Genomic DNA, 18561 nt, shown 5'->3' on the forward strand with positions numbered 1-18561 from the left:
GCATGTTGTATCCAAAAGCATTTAGTAACATCTACTTTCACCATCTGGTGAAGATTGGGTTTGGCTGTTTTTCCTTTTTTCTTGATGAAGCCAGTATATTTATGCTATCATACCGAGACACACACTAGAATGCAGTTTACCCCTGATGTTTTATATCCTTTAAAAAGCATTGTCTTGGAAATAAATTATTGAATATAATTAAAAGTATCCCTTCTATCATATTTTATGATAAACACCTCACTGTATTTCCATACAAGTTTTCAACCCATATATGACGAGAACTGTTGATTTGTTTCAAACCCTACTTATTGGTTTTCTTTCTTGTTACACAAGTTTTGCCAAATGCTATTTTATGCATATAAACATACTTTGTTTTTAATTTTCATATTAAATTGTCAATGTTTATACTGAGATAAGCATTCTGCTTTGATATATCTGACACTGTGGTAATACATTGTTTTGCAGATTCTTGCTTTGCCCATTTTTTTCCTATTCAGATACATACATATGAATATAAGTTACCATGCATTTTTTTGTCAAGTATGGTGTCATTTGTTTAATGATAAAATGTTTTATATGCTTATTGTGTTGAACTGTGCTTTCCTACATTTATTTCAGGTGCGTTTAGGGTTGGGGATTTTTTCTTTTTTTTCATTTTTTTTCTTTATTTTCTTTTTTTGCTTCTATTTTTTTTTATTGAAGGTCTTTCATATGATGGTAGATTTCTGATTTCCCACCCCCTGCTCCTAGGTTTTAAATCAGATGTAATTCTTCTCTCATAATTTATTTTTTTTTCCTAGCTTATTGGGAAAATCCAGTTTACTTTAGCTTACAGTGATGATTGTTTGCAAAATTAAATTAATAGCTAATCTCATTTTAGCATTCTGACCTGGTTATCAATTATAACACAAATAATTCAATCTCTAATTAGTCCATCTGTTAACTGCTCAAAGTCAAGTGACTTAATTTCATTACAAACATGATACAAAATGCTAAAAGAGATACAAAATGCTAGCTGATACTAAAGAAAGAACATATGTCTGTTTTATATTTCTGAAATAATTGTGACACTATATATGACCATTTTTCTTCATTGGAATTTATTTTGAGTCTTCAGCTTCTCTGTGCTTCCTGCACAGCATGCGGACAATTTCCCGCTTTTACATTTTTCTCCTCATGCCATATTATTTTGTATTTCATTCTTGATTTGGAAGGACTGCAGTTGATTCCTGCAGTTCTATGGCAGCATCTGCTAGCCTAAGGAATTCAGGTATCTTCATTTTCTTGATTTGTTTTATTTTCCCATAGGTTTAGTTTATCCCTGACATCTGACAAACAAAAAACAGTGATTCTGTTACATGAGTGTTCAAATTCTTTTAAAAACTGGAAGTTATAAAAGGTCTTTTTTCCACCCATGCTATGAAGACCTGTATCCAATCTATTTTTATAAGCAGATGTGATAACAAGAAAAATATAAATTCATTACCCCACACAGTTGAAAGTCTAGCTCAACAAAGCAAATAACTACATAGTAAAATACTCAAGTTCTGAAGTCTAAACAAACAGAAAAGGGACATAAAACTCAATCACAAACCACCAAGTTTTCATTAAGAATCTAAATTTAAACATAAACATTTAATTTAAATGTATTTATCTTCCCATTTGGAAAACCTGGTGTCTTGTTGGTTTTGCTCTGTATAACAAAGTGGGACGCAAAATTAAAAAGAAACAAAAGGAATAAGCTTTCTTCCATTACCAGGAGACTCCAAGATGTGTTTCTTTAAGAAAGTACTAACTTTTGCATATACTAGGGAGAAATTTGGAAACCATGGAAGCTGACATGCTGAACGCATCACAACTGGTATTTAATAAAAGATTTGTAGAATGTGTAACAAGTCCACAGAAGTAGAGATTCTTCTAGGGGAGGCAGCCAGTATGCTCCAATTGTGCTCCATAAGACCATAACTTGAAGCCTAAAATATACATCTGTATTAGAAACAGCTGGAGTGATGGAGGAAGGAAAAAGGGATTATCAATGAAGTAGATAAAGTCAGGTAATCTCCTTGTAAATTTTTGCTGTAGATAACACAAGTAATGTTTTGTACTCATTAAAATGGACAAAGGTGATCTTTGGGCCTTATGACTCCCTGTATGCTGTTTTGATTACCACAGCAATGGTATTCTATTTGTTGTATTAGGTTTTTTACTACTAAATAGATAATGCACAACCGAATACATTTTGTGGTCAGACTAAGACCTGAGGGTGTGAAATGTGACTTGCTTAGGCGTTTGAACTCTAAATAACCTGAAACTAGATTTGTACTGAATTTCTTGACTCTCATATAGCTCAGTATCAGACCAATTGTATTCTGCGAGGTGTAAATTTTAATTTGAGATATGGAACATAATCAGGTAGTTTCAGAACTGAGTGATGTGGTGGTTTGGGAACCCAAAGCCCTTTTTGGTGTGGGACACAGGCCAGAAGAGAAAAAAAAAGCTATTTTGCTGTCATTTTTCTATCAGCCCAGTGGTTAGAGAATATCTGGAGAGAAAGAGAGATCAAAATATAAACACCTTTGCTGATTCAAACCTGTTTTTCTTGTTAATCAAAAAAGTGTCTTTCTGTGATATTGCGTGCTGTGGCATCTATTGCTTTCAGTTCTCTGTGTTACTAGTTCTGTTTTGTATAAATATAATTAAAATTAATATTAAGTAGGTTCTAGAATACAGGCACTGCAACTTACGGGTGAGTTTTCTTACAAAAATGCTGCACAATGACAATTTATCTCTGGTTATTGAGATCATTTGACATGGACTGGAACTGCTCCAAGGAAAGGTATTTTTGGAGATCTTTTCCTCCTGGTGCGCTATAGTTTGAGCAGTCTCTGTCAGTGATTCTTATCTGAGAAGATTGTACAGAAACTTCATTTGAAAATGCAGTAAGGGAATGGAAAGGTGAGTTCTTGTAGCTCCAAGGTAAATGTCTTTCCCTGTGAGGTACCTTTGTTCTTAAGTAAATATTTAAAGCCTTTTGTGAAAATGAGGAACTCCAGCAGCCAGACTGGAAATCCCAAATGAGGTTATGGAGCACTTGTCCAATGCTACATCCTACTAGAGCAAATGTGTCAGTGCCCATTTCCTTGGGCATTGACTGAGCTCTTCTGTTTTCTTTTCAACTTCATATTAAGAAATAGAAAAAGGCACCACCCTCACCTTTTTGAGGATTTTTTTTTTTTTTTTTAAGTTGACTCAAGGAATATTTTTAGTTAGTGGTTGTTTCTGTTGAAGAAAAAATGTTGGTTCATATTTGACTGGATTCCTTTGTGTTTGAATCAGCTACTATTATTTTCAAATTTAAGTGGAATGTCAGACTTCCTTGGTAATATGATATGAAACTACAGGAAACATCAGAGGACATGGCCCACAAAATGGGCAGAAGTCCTGATTAATCAAAGTTTAAAAAATTGAAATGAATGGCAATCACAAATTAGTTGCATTAATTATAGCATACTGCATGCTAACCTTTAATGTGGAGCACGCCGAAGGCTCTATTTGAGTAAATATTGTATTGATAAAGGCACCTAATTTGACACAAAAAGAATATTATTTTTATATATTTTGTTGTGAGAATTATAAAAGTAGTGCTTTGCATTATTCTGATATTTCTAACAGTCACACCACAGATGCACTTGGCCCTTTGCCTTTTGGATTATAGGCAAGACATAGAATGTTGTTGTTTGAAAGCTAAAGTAAATCAGGCTGTTATGAATTGCTAAATGCAAGATCAAACCCATAATCCTCTTTGGACAACTGCTAGGAAAAGAAGGAGAAAAAAAAAGCAGAACTCTCTACCATATTTTTCAGGCAGAACAGAATTTCTTAATTTTTAAAATCATATTCTTGCATGCTGGCTGGTGAGTTTCAAAAGCTGTTATCATTGAGAATTAAGAAGTGACACTTATCAGTAGATGGGAAATGCTAGTATCAGGAACGGAAAGAAAATACTTTGATATTTTTGTCCAGATTCTTATTACCACTTGACATAAAAGTCTTGGCTGAGACAACGTAAAACTAACAAGTATGTCTTGGAAGATAATAGATTGAGAAATACACCACAAAAGCTTTATAGAAGATTTGTTTTTCTGTGGTTGAATTAAGGGGTAAATGCAATCCTTTTTGCAGCCCTTTGGCTCTATCACAGGTACAGCAAAAAATAAAGCAGCTTCAGTGTAGACACAACTGTTTCCAGTAACAGGATGCTGATCCTTAAGATGACAATGTCCTCATAACATCTCCCTTAGCAGTGATTCATTTTGGGTGCATGTGCACTGCACAAATAGAAGGCTGGAAATGAAGAGAGCTGATATGAGTTCATAACACAACACCAAAAGTATTAGCATTTGATTTTTTAATCAAAAGCATCTTCATATAAGAATATTATATTTAAAGGTAAATATTTTTTTTTTCTTTAAATGTTTGTGATTGGGATTAAAATTTTGAGCTGTTAGATGCTGAGGGGTAGCACAGCTTACTTTCGTCAGTTCAAAAGAAAGAGAAGAGGATGGGGGAAGATTGTTTTACAGGGATGTTACAGCAGAGATATTTTACTCCTTTATTTTTCTCTTTTTTTAAAATCTGAAGCTTTATGAGATCTAATTTAAATGCCTCTGTTATATTTCTAGATGTCTTAGGGATAACTCACCACTGAGAGGTGTGGTTTAGCTGAATCCAGTGAAAATGTGAACTCAGTGATCAGGATGGAAGTTCTGCAAAGGGAACACCCCTAAGCCCTCTTTGGGTTTTCAGTATGTGGAGCTGTCAGTAACTCCCCCAGAGCCTCGGTTATTGCAATTTAGTTATTCTGAGCTTCTGCAGAGTGCACCAAGCAAAACTTTACTGGCCTGAGTGCACTCTGCACATGCACAAGGATCTATTCAGATAGATCTAAGCTGAGGTTTTATATATTGGAAAAACTCTGGCAAAATTTAACAAATTGAACCTGAGCATTTGTGTTCTATTATTGTTGCAGAGTCTGTAGAGAAAAAGGAAGGACAGCTGTGAATACAGTTACATGGAAATAAGTTATGGAAAATGCTATTATCTTCTGTGTAAACTAAGGAGGAATTTATTCACCTCACCTTATGTGGATAAGCCATCTAATCCAAAAAGATCATCTGGGATCATAGGAGAAATAGATCCACAGGCAATTTATTCTCCCTATGTTACTCATCTGACAGAATAGGGACAATTACTCTCCAGATGTACAGTATGTCCTCACAGACGATGGAGTAGCCTTCACTGGCAGACTGGTTTTTGTGGAATGCAAAGTAAAAATATAAATAAATATTGGGAAAATTCTGGAATTTTCTTGCAGATATAAAAGACCTTTCCTCTTGAATTTTAGGCAGACATCTCTAGCCAATCTTCTTCTCTCCATTTTATATCTCTTCTTCTGGGCTTTTCAATAGGGAACGGAAACCAGATCAATGTGTTCATTTGAGCAGAAAACTTTGCAGAAAACTGCAGACTGTTTCAGTGCTATGGCCTCTGTTCGACCTCATAATCTTTTCTGTGAGTTAACATTTCTAGTACAGTCACATTTAAACTGGACACAGCACTCACACTGAGACTTTATTGGAGCAGCAAGAGGACAAATGATAATTTTGTGTCGCTTCTGGAGTCCACTTCTTTTCACAACTTACCATGAGTTTATCGTTTTAAAAATGAAGTTTTTTTGCATTCTGCAAGTGGTACTCTTTTTCACTTGAGTTTTCCATGGAAATATTTACAAGATCTCAGATAATTATCAGGCATATTTTGGAGATTCTGAATAAAATTTACGAAGGGTGAGAAACTTTCCTGTTACCCTTTTATGCAAGTCTATTTGAAACTGGTTTTGCTATAATTCCTACTATTTTGGATTCAAAAATGGAAATCACAATCTAAAATAATCAATTCTTCTGCAGTATATACTTATATCATATTTTTGTGAGATTCTCTAAGCTTTAGATACTGAAGATGATATAATTCCTGTGAAATGTTATCCATATCTAATGCCATCTTTAATCTCTGCACTCTTCTTTACAATGTTTTATTCTTGTTTGTTTTTTGTTCTTTGCTTCTTTTTTTTTAGAGGGTAAAGGGAAAAAGAGAAATCCTCTTCATGACTTCAAAAAAACAGGAGAGTTGATGCTCATTAAAGTAAACAAAACACTGGAAGTAAAAACTAAGCTGTTAAATACCACAGAGCAATGCGCAAAGAGATGCAGCAGGAACAAGGGCCTTTCATTCCCTTGCAAGTAAGTTATATATCTGTTTTGTTTATTTTTTTCCCTAAGGAAACCTGTATAGCAGCCTTTGACCAAAGGTCTCTCTGTAATTGTCATCAGTGGTAGCTTGTATCGAGAAAAAAATAAAGATTGTGATTTTTGATTTCAGGGATCTTGCTCTACCTGTCCAGAGAGTGTCAGTCTTTTCTGAGGCTTTGTCTGAGTTGTGTGTCTTCTTAGCTTGCCCAGTCTGTAATCTTTTCCATAACATAGCTGAAAAAATGTACTCATGTTAAGATGTGGATGACTTGGGCCACAATGTAGCGTTCGGTGAACATTTCTGGGATTTTTATGTCTCTTATAAAATGGTTATTGTCACACATCACAGCTGCAGTATTTCAGCACCACTTCAGACCATATTCTGTCGTCATTCCTTGCACATTACTCCCGCTGAAATCAATGAGAACCTCACACATGGAGCACAGATACATGCCCTGCTGAAGTTCACTGGCAAGTGCTGAGAATCCAATACAACGGAATCAAACCTGGGCTGTGGATAGCTATCCTTCAGCATCTGCTGTCTCTTAGAAACACATCATGCAGCTGATTGCTTGTCTGCCTTGTACATATTCTCTACTATTTTTTGAAACAAATCACTATTATTTTTCTGATGTATGAGACTTATATGATCCCCCTGGCCTCTCTTAGTCTAGACCATTAGAAATCAATGAAAGGCCATGAATGCAGAAGAATCTTGGAGAGAGTGGATGACTTCTGTACTGGTGAGTACTGGGCTAAATGTGAGCCTGAACTTGGAAGATAAAAAAGTTTTGACAGTTGGTGCAAATGGACTAGACCAAATGTGACAACAAAAGTTCTTCTTTGGCAGAGAAGGTTCTCAACTGTGATTTAATTCTTCTGTAAGCCTTTAATTCCATTGTTGCAAGATCTCATTCATATCATTCTGTGCTCTGACTATTGATATGTGTAAACAATGAGCAGAGTTAACTTCTTTCAGACAGAAAATATTTTCCAGGCACTAATATTTTTCACATGGTACAAAGCCACTCCTTTCCCTGTTGGCAGAACTTCTGTTGATGTCATTGCCAAGAGGATCAGGTTGTATTCAATACAGCAAGACATCCTTGAGTTCTGATGAGCAGCAACAAGGAGTATTGCAAAATTAAGTATCACAGTGTAAAATAAATTCTGAATAATGCCAAGCAAACAACAATTCTGTATTCTGGCATCAGATTAGGAAAACTTTCTAAAGCTATTTGTAGTTGCTCTGGATGCTATCTTTTGTGTTCTGAAAATAAAAAGCAAGTTAATATACGTGTCAAAGCCATTTTATAATAAAATTAATATAGAATCTCTCTGAATTTTTCAAGTGTTCTCATGTTTTGTAGAATTTTTTTTCATTTGTTAAGTGATACAGTGTCTGATGGATATCTTAAGGAGCAAATTCTCCCTTAATGAGTCAATACAACACAGAGGAGCCATGAGGGACTTTGAGAACACAGCATGGAAAAGTCCTGCTTACAGATAACAGAATGACAATCTGTCGTGCAATTACTTTGCACTGAATATGGAAAAGGATTGCAAATCTGATTACTTGCTCTCTGAATTCCTTTTTTCCTTGGCAGTCTTTTAGCATGGATGGTGCTAAAAACCTGCTTTAGCAGTAGAGGTCTAGGTGATCATGTCTTGCTTGTGCTACCACTATGCAGCAGAGCATATGAGATTTTCTTTTCTGGGATCTCAGAACATTCTTGTGGTTTCACTTTTGGCCCCATATGAGTCTTGTTGTAGTGTGAACTGTTCTTTGATGCTACTGTAAACACACATTTTACATGTGTTCCCTTTTAAAGGATCCAGTGATTACTAATGTTTCCCTTTTATTCCTAGGATCCCAGTCTTTAACTTCATACCAGCACATGGTTGGTTCTACAAGGTGAAATTTGTTGCCAACTTAAATGAAAATCAATTAGCTTCCTGCCTGCTGTGGGAGCATTCTAAAACAAGAAGCAACACAAAATGACATTTTAAATGCTTAAAATATGAGACTTGAAATTTCCTATGTTTATTGACATTTTCATGGCTTGATCCTCATACTCCATATCCATGCAGCAGTTCTCCATCACTTGGGTCACAGCACCAATGTTTTATTTTCTGGATGCAAACTTTATGTAAGAATTAAAAATGGAATTGCTTTGTAGCATAATTCTGACAACAGCACTGGGAGCAACATCTGGGTCTGTGCCCTGTGAGGTACACAAGTAGGAGCAGGGTTAGGTTTCTTTTTTGCCAGCAAGTGGTAAAGTAGCAGATTTCAGACACTATAGGCTTGTAAAGGTTCAGGCACTCCTTATTTTCTGGGAGGAAAAAAAATTCAGACAACTTTCTTTATTATAAGTTTCTGTATCACCTGCAAGTAAATTTTGAGTTATTTTACTGTTTAATCATTAATGCTTGCTTTAACTCTGGTTTTAACTCTGACACTTTTTTGTTGAAGCTGATGTATGTTACTTTTCAGAACAGATGTTTCCTCTATTCCCTTGCTGTCATGCTTGCACAGATCTTGTTTATTTCCAGCTGAGTTACAAGATTCTTATCTAGACTTGTTTCTTTTTCATAACATTATTCCTAAAATCCTCCATCAAAAAACTCCTTAAATTCACTTATGCTGTGTTTTTGAATTCATAAATCTTTGTTCATCTTTTTCTGCCTTCCCTATCAGTTTTACCAAGCTGCTGCTGCTGCTAAGCTGTTCTATTCCTTTGTTTCACCACCCTTTCAGTCCATTACTCCCACTGTTTTCCTACAGTCATCCTTGCAGTTTTTCCCACTGCAATTCCTATGGATGAGAAAAAGGTAATATAGTTACTATTTTATTGGCTATGCAGGTGACTTTTGCAGGTATGTCCCTTCCTCAGCTGCAAAGTTGTCACTGTCTTATCCTCCGTTATCTGCTCAGTGTCTGTATTTACACAGGAAGGGATTTCAGTATAGACAACAGAATTTCAGTACTTGATAAGAAAATCTACAGACTATCTCAGTAACAAGAGAAACAAAAATATTGTTGTGATCGGCAGTATCAGTAGAAGAAAGTCCAAGAATTTGCTCGAACATGTTGACTTTGGAAGTACAAAAACCCTTCAGATTTGGGTCCAAGAAAAGATTGTTAGAAACTTTTATGTGCAGAAGTGGTTGAAGCCAAACTGGAAAGAAACCAAAAGGCAACTGAAAGGCAAAAACTGAAAGAATTGTTTGTAAACAGTGCATTCTGCATTCCCACTTTAGGAGGGAGGAGCGGAAACGAGAATGTAATTGGAAAGGCAGGAAAGGTCAAGGATATTTTTGTGAAGATGGAGTTAGAGGCACTTGGATATGCTCAAATTTGAGAATCAGCCAGAAGAGAACAGAAGGCTGCACAAGGGTAGAGGGATGAAGGTTAGCAGGTTGGAAACATTCGGAGTCAACAGAGTAGAGAGAGCAGTTGGATGAAAAATCTGTTTGGTGATGGAAACGATAATGAAGATGATGTTTGAAAGAGAAGACTTAGGAGATTGGATAGGATCTTGTAGTATTTTTAACTGAAGCCAGCAAGATCTCACATGGAAAGCTTGTATGGCAAAATAAATGAAGATTAAGGAGCTTTTTGTTGAGGGATGCAGTGCCGAGGAATATGGCACAGCCAAAGTATGGATGAAGTGTAAGAAATCTGTGTGTCTTTTGGGTATTATCAAGTAGTGTTAAAATGCCTTCTCAGATCAGAATAAAATATCTCAGGAGGCATGGGATGAGTGACAGAAATGTAGATTTTGTGGTAGGCTAGAGGAAATAAGTGATCTGTTATTTGATTCAAATGAAAAAATTAAGGAAAAAACACCTGTGGAGTTTTTTTCTTCTTTTTTTAAAAATTTCCTTGTTGGAGTAACTGTTGCCCCCTTCCAAGGCGGTCAACTGTGTTTTTAAAATCCTTAAACAGATTTTCCCTATACTTAGAAACTATCCTTCCAAAACTATTTTGGTGAAAAAGGTCTGCATTTTTCATTTCAAGTATTGAAAGAAAGTGTTTTTACTCTTTGGATTTCTGTTTGTCTTTCTTGCCCTCCCCCATATCCAGTCAATTCAGTACAATGCATTATACTCACTCCTAGAAAGCAGTTAAAAATAAGAGGAAAAAAAAGAAGACAAAACCAAGCAAGGACAAACTCTAGGTACACTATCACAGTTTAGTTTATTCATAAAAATAAGAATAATCTTGTTTTCAAACAGCTCTGTTTTTCTAGGCAAGAAACAGATTCCTTGTGCTTGAATTTTCCTCAAACTATCAATGTGAGATACTCAACTATTTCAGAGGCATATTGTAAACGTAGCAAAGATGTTCTAGTCTTTGTGTTTTTTTCCCAGAAAGCAGCATAACTGAGGACACAAATGCTGTCTCAGTCACATTTATCTAAGTTTTAAAATAAAGATCTTTAATGACAAGGGAACTCTTAGATTAGTGTGAACAACCAAACTGGTATTTAATGTAATGACCACATCAATTTAATTTCTTTTTTTCTTTGCTCTTGTCAGCACAGTTGTGGGTTTAAATAGTAATTTGGACTGTTTCTCTGACTTTCCCAGTAAAAATAAATCTGATGTCATTGCATGTTCCTTGGCAGGCCATGTGTCATTATTACAAACCCCACAGAGATTTTTTTCTCATCCAGATTTTCTTTGCAGGGCCTTTGCTTATGACAGAGTTACAAAACGGTGCCATTGGTTATCCTTCAACAGCTTGACAAATGGTGTGAGAAAGAAGCAAGACCATGCGTTTGATCTGTATGAAAAGAAGGGTAACTGATTTATTTACTGATTTTGTTTTCCCAGCTATGGAGGGGAAAAAAAGCCCTGAGGTCCGTCAGTGATTTTTTGGCTGTAGGAGCATCCCAGGCATGGATGCTTTTATGCGTTTTGAAAACTGCATCCTACAGTTTTATTTATACGTATCCTGAGTTTGCTGTCATGCAAATTTACATACTTGGTCAGTTTTCCAATCTACATATTTGCCTACCATCATACATACTAGTTTGAATTTTGTATTTCAGTTTAGTACTGAGCAGCTCAGTTGTACGAGTTACCATTTATTATTTAATATTGCTCCTATTTACCGCATTAATATTACGATACTTAAGTCCTCAGACATGGAGTTTTGTTCAGTCAGATACACTGGAAACATTTTCAGGATTTTTTGGGGGTCAGATGGTGATCAATATTTGGGGAGAAAAAAAGAAAGACAGTCATGTATGTCAATAATTAAACCATATTTTGAATAATTAAGGGCTAATAAATGATATTATTTTTATTTGAAAATTAATTATGAGCTTTAATTTTTCATACATTAACCAAATCCATAATTTTCTTCTATTTCAATAGACTATGTCAGAAATTGTATCATTGGAAAAGGAGCAGACTATAAGGGAACAATATCTGTTACCAAAAGTGGTATCCAGTGTCAGGCCTGGAATTCAATGATCCCCCATGAGCACAGGTAAGAGTTCAGGAGCAGAGACAATGGGAATAGTGCCCAGACTGCTTCCATAAAGTATAAGAATTTATGGGAAAACTAACCTTAGACAACAACATCTCTTAGGTATATTCTTGCCTTTCTCCAAGAGATGCCATTCTCCAGATCCCAGAAAATCCTTATCTTCTTGGACTTTCTCCAAAGAGGTCTCTCCTAATGCCAGCCTGTGTGTCTGTATCCCTTCCTTTCCTGCGTTGGGTTTTTTTTTTAGATGTTTATATCCTTTTGATCTTTTAGCTACTGGCAGAAACAAAACATGTGCATTGTTTCAGCCCAGGGTCTGGAAGTGTATCACTGTTTTCTAATTGACTCCCAAGGAATGAGCAATTTGGAAAACCACATTATAAGGAAGCAGGAGATATTAGACCACCTATTTGCTTAGTATATAATATCGTTAGCATATTTTGCATAGTTACTGTCATTTCTCTATTATTTGTAGAATATGTTAAACTCTATGGAGCACTTAGGCCAGGCAACAAATCCATGGAAAAACTGAAGTGACTATTGAAATCCTTCCCATCAGATCACAGAAGCAATAACTAAAGACTGAGGGAGCATGTACAGGACTTAACTTCTCAAATTAGGACCTGGTACAGTGAGAAACTGAGGCCAAACCTACACCTTGAGGGTAAATCTAGTTGAACTCTGTTGGCTAAGGAAAAAGAGAAGAAAGTCTGAAGCTAGTAAGAGTAATGGTAAAAACAGATACATCTCCAACAAACGTTCCCAGAAACTAGTAAAAGGACTATGAAGAACTGGTCTACTCTTTAACCACTTCTCTTTCAATGTTTTTGTACTGGCTTTAGCCATGTAGATAATAAAACCTTAAGACACAAACCCAAAGTGTCCTCTCACCCTAAGCTTGCTATCCACATTGCTGCCTTTTGCTCAGGGCTCCCAGTGTCAGCAATTTGTTTAGGAGGAGCCAAACTGGAGATCTCTAGTGAGGAACTGGGCTGTGCACTGCTCAGTCCTGTTCTGACCAAATCAATCCAGTGTGCAAGAGGATATCTTGGAACAACATTAAAAGGCAAAGGATACTTGAGTTCTGTCCTCTTATGATGTGTTACAAAGCTGAGCCTCAGGCTTGGACTTACTGGACTTGACTCTTACAGTATAGACAACAGTGTCTGCTTTTCTGTTTGGGACCAAACCTGTTCTTAACTGGGGGCATACCATAAGTGCCACCAGACCCCAAAGCAATGACTTATTGAGACTCAACACCTTGAAGTATATACCTTTGTCTTTCAGAAGTGAAAGAATTCTAATTCATTACAACCTAAGCAAAAATGAGCATTTATTCTACATAATATACATGTGACTTTATTTAATTAGAGAAAGGAAAGTGTCTGGATAGCACACATTATCACTGAATTGCATTTTAATATATAACATACACAGTTTTATCACACACACAGTTTTATCCAATACATTTGGACAGCCACTCTTCTACGATGAATTTTATGAGAATGACTCTTCTCCTGCCTTGTGCAATAAGTTTAATTTTTAAAAGGTCACCGGATAAATGAGATGGCTGCATGCTAATTTTGTTTTTCAACATCAGAAAATATGATTTCATCATCAGAGACATGAGGGAGATGGGAAGAAGCAGACAGTAGTGGTGTGTTTGGAACTTATTAGTACAAAAAGACTTAGTTTTTCTCAACATCTGATTATCACAAAGTGCCATTGGAAAATAAATCCTTTTCTCATATTTAAGGGAGAAACATATTTTAATGATTTTAAAATTATATTTCTAGAAAGAATTGAAATAACTTAAAACTTTAAACTTCTGCTTCAGTCTAGCAAGTCATATTTTTATTTATTTGTATTCCATTAGAACACTGAGACTCCCAGCAAAACCTGGCTTTCTATTATTGTCATCTACATACTAGTACAGATTTTAAGACTCTCAGAGAGTTTTAAATTGATAAATCCCATGTAAAAACGGCTCAAAGAGAAATGGTCAAAGAGTAGACCAGTACTTAACAGGCTTTTGGATAATTTCCATGGCTTTTGTGTGGTTGAATCTGTTTTTACCATTACTCTTACTGGCTTCAGTTTTTGGCTTTTTTTTCTTTTTTTCCTTACGTAATGTAGATGAACTAAATCATCAATTTTAGGAGTGGCCCTGTCTTCCATTTCTGGGTAAGTCTTTACTGCAATTCATCTTTTCCTCTCTCAAGAATGTTGCTTCAGTACCTGTTGAAGCCATTTGTATATCTGACCCATCTTGTGTTCCCAGTGCTACTCATTTAGACTTTTTCTTTTTTTAATGTTCTTACAGCATATCTGATGTAATTTGAGATGCCTTTTCACTATATTTTCTAATGAGCAGAAAAGTAAATGAAATATTCTAATATGCACTGACATACAATTTTCACACATCTGCAGGTTGGAATGTCCCATCAGAAATGTTTTCCTGGGGCCCTTTAATTAAAAAAAAGTTTAGGATACTTACATTATAAGACTATAGAGGAAAAACAGAAGCAACAATTTTATAGGCAGCAGGAATGACATAAAAATTAATCTCTTCAAGCACCGAAAATAAAAAAAACCACTTTTACGTAATGCTTCCACATTGCACTGACTAGAACCACAATGTGATTAACAGAGGTATTTTTCACTTCAGTTAGTTCAAGTATTTCATTAATGGGAATAAAACTTGAATAAAATGTTACATGTCAAAATTTTTTCTTGTTTGTCTCAAAACACTCAAAATAAAATATTAGGTATTTTCAGAATAAAAGGTGCATTATTTGTGATATTTCCACCACAGCTTATATATTGTTTCAAAAAAATTGAACAAATAGTATAAATCTCAAAAATGAAATAAATTAATTAAGTTCAGTTACAAGTTTTATGTGATCTCCTATGTAGTTAGCCCAGTATTTCAATTAACAAAAAAACCTTCATGGACAGATCTCTGAATCTAAGGTGTTTTGTAACTACAGAGATTTAGCTGCTGTTTAATGTAACAGGCAGCGAAATGCCACTGGATTTGTCTGCAATGTGCAGCCTGAATGTGGTCATGAGCTGTTGAGGTGGCATTGAACAGACCAGCTCTGGGGTTGGGTTCCTTACTATGGGGTTAGCTGTTCCTTATTTTGTGGGGGAAATAAGCTAACATTATTTTTATGTGTAGATATTTATATGTCTCTATATGTTGGTGTGCATGTGATGATTTCTCTAGAGTTAAGCACATACTTTTACTGATACCTGAGAAGACAGCACCTTGACCCTGGACATTTTAAGTCATCTGGAGTGCTGTTAAATGTCTGAACATATACAATGCAATTATGAGGGGGTCTGTAAGTAGCAGACCCTAAGGTGGCAATAGTGGGGCTTTTGGCAGAACATGAAGCAACACAGCTAAAATGGCATCTGGGGAAATTTCTTGTGCTGAAATGCAAAGCAGTCCATGGTTTCAGGCACTGAAAACCTCTCAGCGAGGTGTAGTACACACTCAGTCGCACTCACATGCTCCTGATGATCAGTTCTTGCTGCTGCCTGGCAAAGGATGCAGAGAGGTTTCTCTGCTTGTGGGTTTCACATGGTAGCTGCACTCTGAGCCCAGATGGACCTGTTGTATGTGCCAACATGCACAGGAAAGACAGACCTCACATGGCTACAGATCCAATGAACCCCTATGCACCCAGAGCTCCTGTGGGAGAATACAGTGCAAGCTGGCAGGGAGTGTGTGACTGCCTCTGGCTCTGCCATAGATAGTTGGCTCTGGACAGCTGAGGGATGGGAGTAAAACTCTCTAGAGCACGCTATGGGCTAGACAAATTGTCCCAGATTTAGGCCATTTAGGTTGAGTAATCCCAACTGAAGATGTGTATTTGTGTACGGACAGATATTTGGGCGTGTGCATTTGCTTAGGCAGGGTGGAGGGAGAAGGAAGCAGAAATGTGATTGTTTCTAACTATTTGTAAAAGTAGTATGATTAACCCCAAAGTTTGCATGCTCTTATACTGTAATGATTGTCATTTTAAAACTAGCTTTTTGCCTTCGAGCTATCGGGGAAAAGACCTGAGGGAAAACTACTGTCGAAACCCTCGAGGGGAAGAGGGAGGCCCTTGGTGTTTCACCACCAGTCCAGAGACACGCCATGAAGTCTGTGACATCCCCCTCTGCTCAGAAGGTAACCCAGCACAGCTTCTGCAGGAAGCTGCCTTTGCTCTGCTGACAGCAGCTGCACAGAACTTCCAGTAATCACTTGCTCATGGCCTTTAAAGAAAGAGTAGTTGATTTCTCAGTGAGAGTAACTCATACAGCAAGAAAAGAAGTTGTTAGAGGAAGAGGAGATCTTGTTATGTTCCAGTGCTCTGGAAGGTTTCAGGCTCAGCAGCTTTTTTCAGGTTATGGAGGAGCTTGAACAATGAAGTTGTGCTGATCACACAAATGTGACCCTTTGTTTTGTCTTGTCTAGCCTATACTGAATCTATTAACAATTTCAGTATTACTATGTGATAAAATCATCTAGTGCCATTCCATAGTAAAATCAGCTTTTCATTTTCTTTTTGATGAAAATATAGATACTGGATTACAAGACGAAAGCTTAAGATAAGCATGCATTTTGTGTTTTGAATAAATACTGTAAATAAGTATAACCCTTAACAAATCCAACCCCATTTGACTTTCAAGTCACAGAGTTTGAAAGACGCTTTATATGTACCATTGCATTTTTTGACTTTTAAGTTCTGTTAACCTCCAAACGAAGATCTTGTATCTTGCTAATCAGCCAATTCAGTTCCAGTCAACCAACCTATTTAAATCTTCAAGATAGGATGCCTTTAATTTTCCTGCTAATGTGTCACATGCAATAGTTATGCTGCCGTTAGGAAAGGAAGAAGATAGGGAGGGAGGGAGGGAGGCAGGGAGGGAGGGAGGCAAGGAGGGAGAGAGGAAAAGAAGGAGGAAGAGAATCATTTAAAAAGAGCTTGAGAATTTGTTAAAACACCTCATTTAAAGATAAATTTATGGGAGTTTCAAATGGGATAAGACCTGGAGTTCATTTCAGGATGAGGACTTCGGTAGCTGAAGTTTAGTGATATTTGTAATTCCATAAAATAATATTTTCTAAATGATCCTTCCTTACAATTACTCTAATTAGAGAGTACTTGAGAAGTTTGTCTACAGTTAATTATGGTGAATTTATTTTATATTTTCAGAGCTCTCATTCTAAATTTTTTTCAACAATGCTTTCAAATTCCTTTGGTAACTTTTGCCTACTCTCCCTCCACGCACCCTACCTACTATCCTAAACCCAGACTGAAAATGTATCTTAGCTTAAGCTGCCAAAAATCATTGTTAGCAAAAAAATACAGTATCATTTGTAGCTGAAAGTGCTGAGTATTAAAACAGACATATTGCACTGCACTAAAATTGGGATTTAGCCATTATTCTGCACTTCAACTTGTCCTGTAGTTATACTGACTTAGTGATTTAAAATAATAAATGGTGCTTAATTAGATTATACCACCTTTAAAAAATACTTCTTCCTTAGCTATATGTATCTCTCTTACTAACCATAAGTAAGATTAGTAAAAATCTGATAGGAACATGAATGCCTCTACTAGCTCATCCCTACCTGCTTCAAAACTGTAAGTGTCCTATAAAGTGATATACAATTTAAGCATCTGGATTATCTCTAACAGATACGATCATATTCCAAAGGGCATTACACATACCAACCCAACAGAAAGATACAATTTTTTAATACCTCTTTAGATTGGTTTCAATATATAAGAGCAGGGACATGTTGGGGTTTTTCGTTGGGGTTTTTTTGTGGTATAAGTTATCAGTGTAATAAATGACTAGTGTCTATTTTTTTTTTCCTAGTTGAATGCATGACCTGCAATGGAGAGAGTTATAGAGGGCCAATGGATCACACCGAGACGGGCAAGGAGTGTCAGCGCTGGGATCTTCAGAGACCACACAAGCACAAATTTCGTCCAGAGAGGTAACCTCTCCTCCTCCCCAAGCAAGACCATGTGGTCATAATTTGAAAATTACACACATTCTGGAACCAGTTGAGCAAAACTAGCATTAGGTCAACTGAAATTTATGGAGTTCACCAGTTTTAGGTGCTTGGGTTCCTGGCCCATGGTGTAGGCTGGCTACTGCCACGATGGAGGTGCAGGACAGGGAGTAGAGGCTGTTTTGTGCAGTTCTGATTACATCCCATGCCTGATTAGTGTAGTGATGTGCACCTAATACTTTCATTGACCAAAACTTTCTCTGTAGCTTCATTGACAGTAAGTAAATAACCTCGGAATATTTCTCTATATATAGATATGCAGCTGCAGTCAGCTTAAATACCTTAATCATATAGTAAATAATGATTTAAAGTCATAAATTTTTGTTAGTTTTCTTAACACAGTTAATGAATATAAACTTCCAATATTGTCAAGTAACAATATTCTCCTTTTTGCAATATTGAATAGCTTTAAAGCTGTAGGTGATCTTCCATTATAGTCACATTTAAATATCCAATTTGTTTCACCAAAATGTTTGCCCATACATCTGTTTTTTCACCCTGGGAAAGGATTTAATCATTCTGTTTAGCACTTTATGGACATGGATTTCTTTCTTAGACTTTTTTGTTTCTGTTCTTTTTTTTTGATTTAGGCACAGATTCACAGTGCCAAAAGTTGAGTCAGAAACAGCAAGGCAAATTTCATCCCTGTAAGGGTATGTCCTAGAGGG

The 18561-nt window shown here is 36.2% G+C and overlaps 1 protein-coding gene across 1 annotated transcript in view; it reads left to right on the top strand.

Moving 5' to 3' along the window:
- Positions 1–18561, top strand: part of HGF (hepatocyte growth factor) — a 59500-nt gene that overhangs the window by 7975 nt on the left and 32964 nt on the right. The window contains exons 3-7 of the mRNA XM_039570422.1: positions 6134–6299; positions 11004–11116; positions 11697–11811; positions 15852–15994; positions 17695–17815. Coding sequence (XP_039426356.1) covers positions 6134–6299; positions 11004–11116; positions 11697–11811; positions 15852–15994; positions 17695–17815 — 658 coding nt within the window. The remainder of the gene's footprint in view (positions 1–6133; positions 6300–11003; positions 11117–11696; positions 11812–15851; positions 15995–17694; positions 17816–18561) is intronic.

Source organism: Corvus cornix, chromosome 1A (genome assembly GCF_000738735.6).
Source record: "Corvus cornix cornix isolate S_Up_H32 chromosome 1A, ASM73873v5, whole genome shotgun sequence".
NCBI lineage: Eukaryota > Metazoa > Chordata > Aves > Passeriformes > Corvidae > Corvus > Corvus cornix.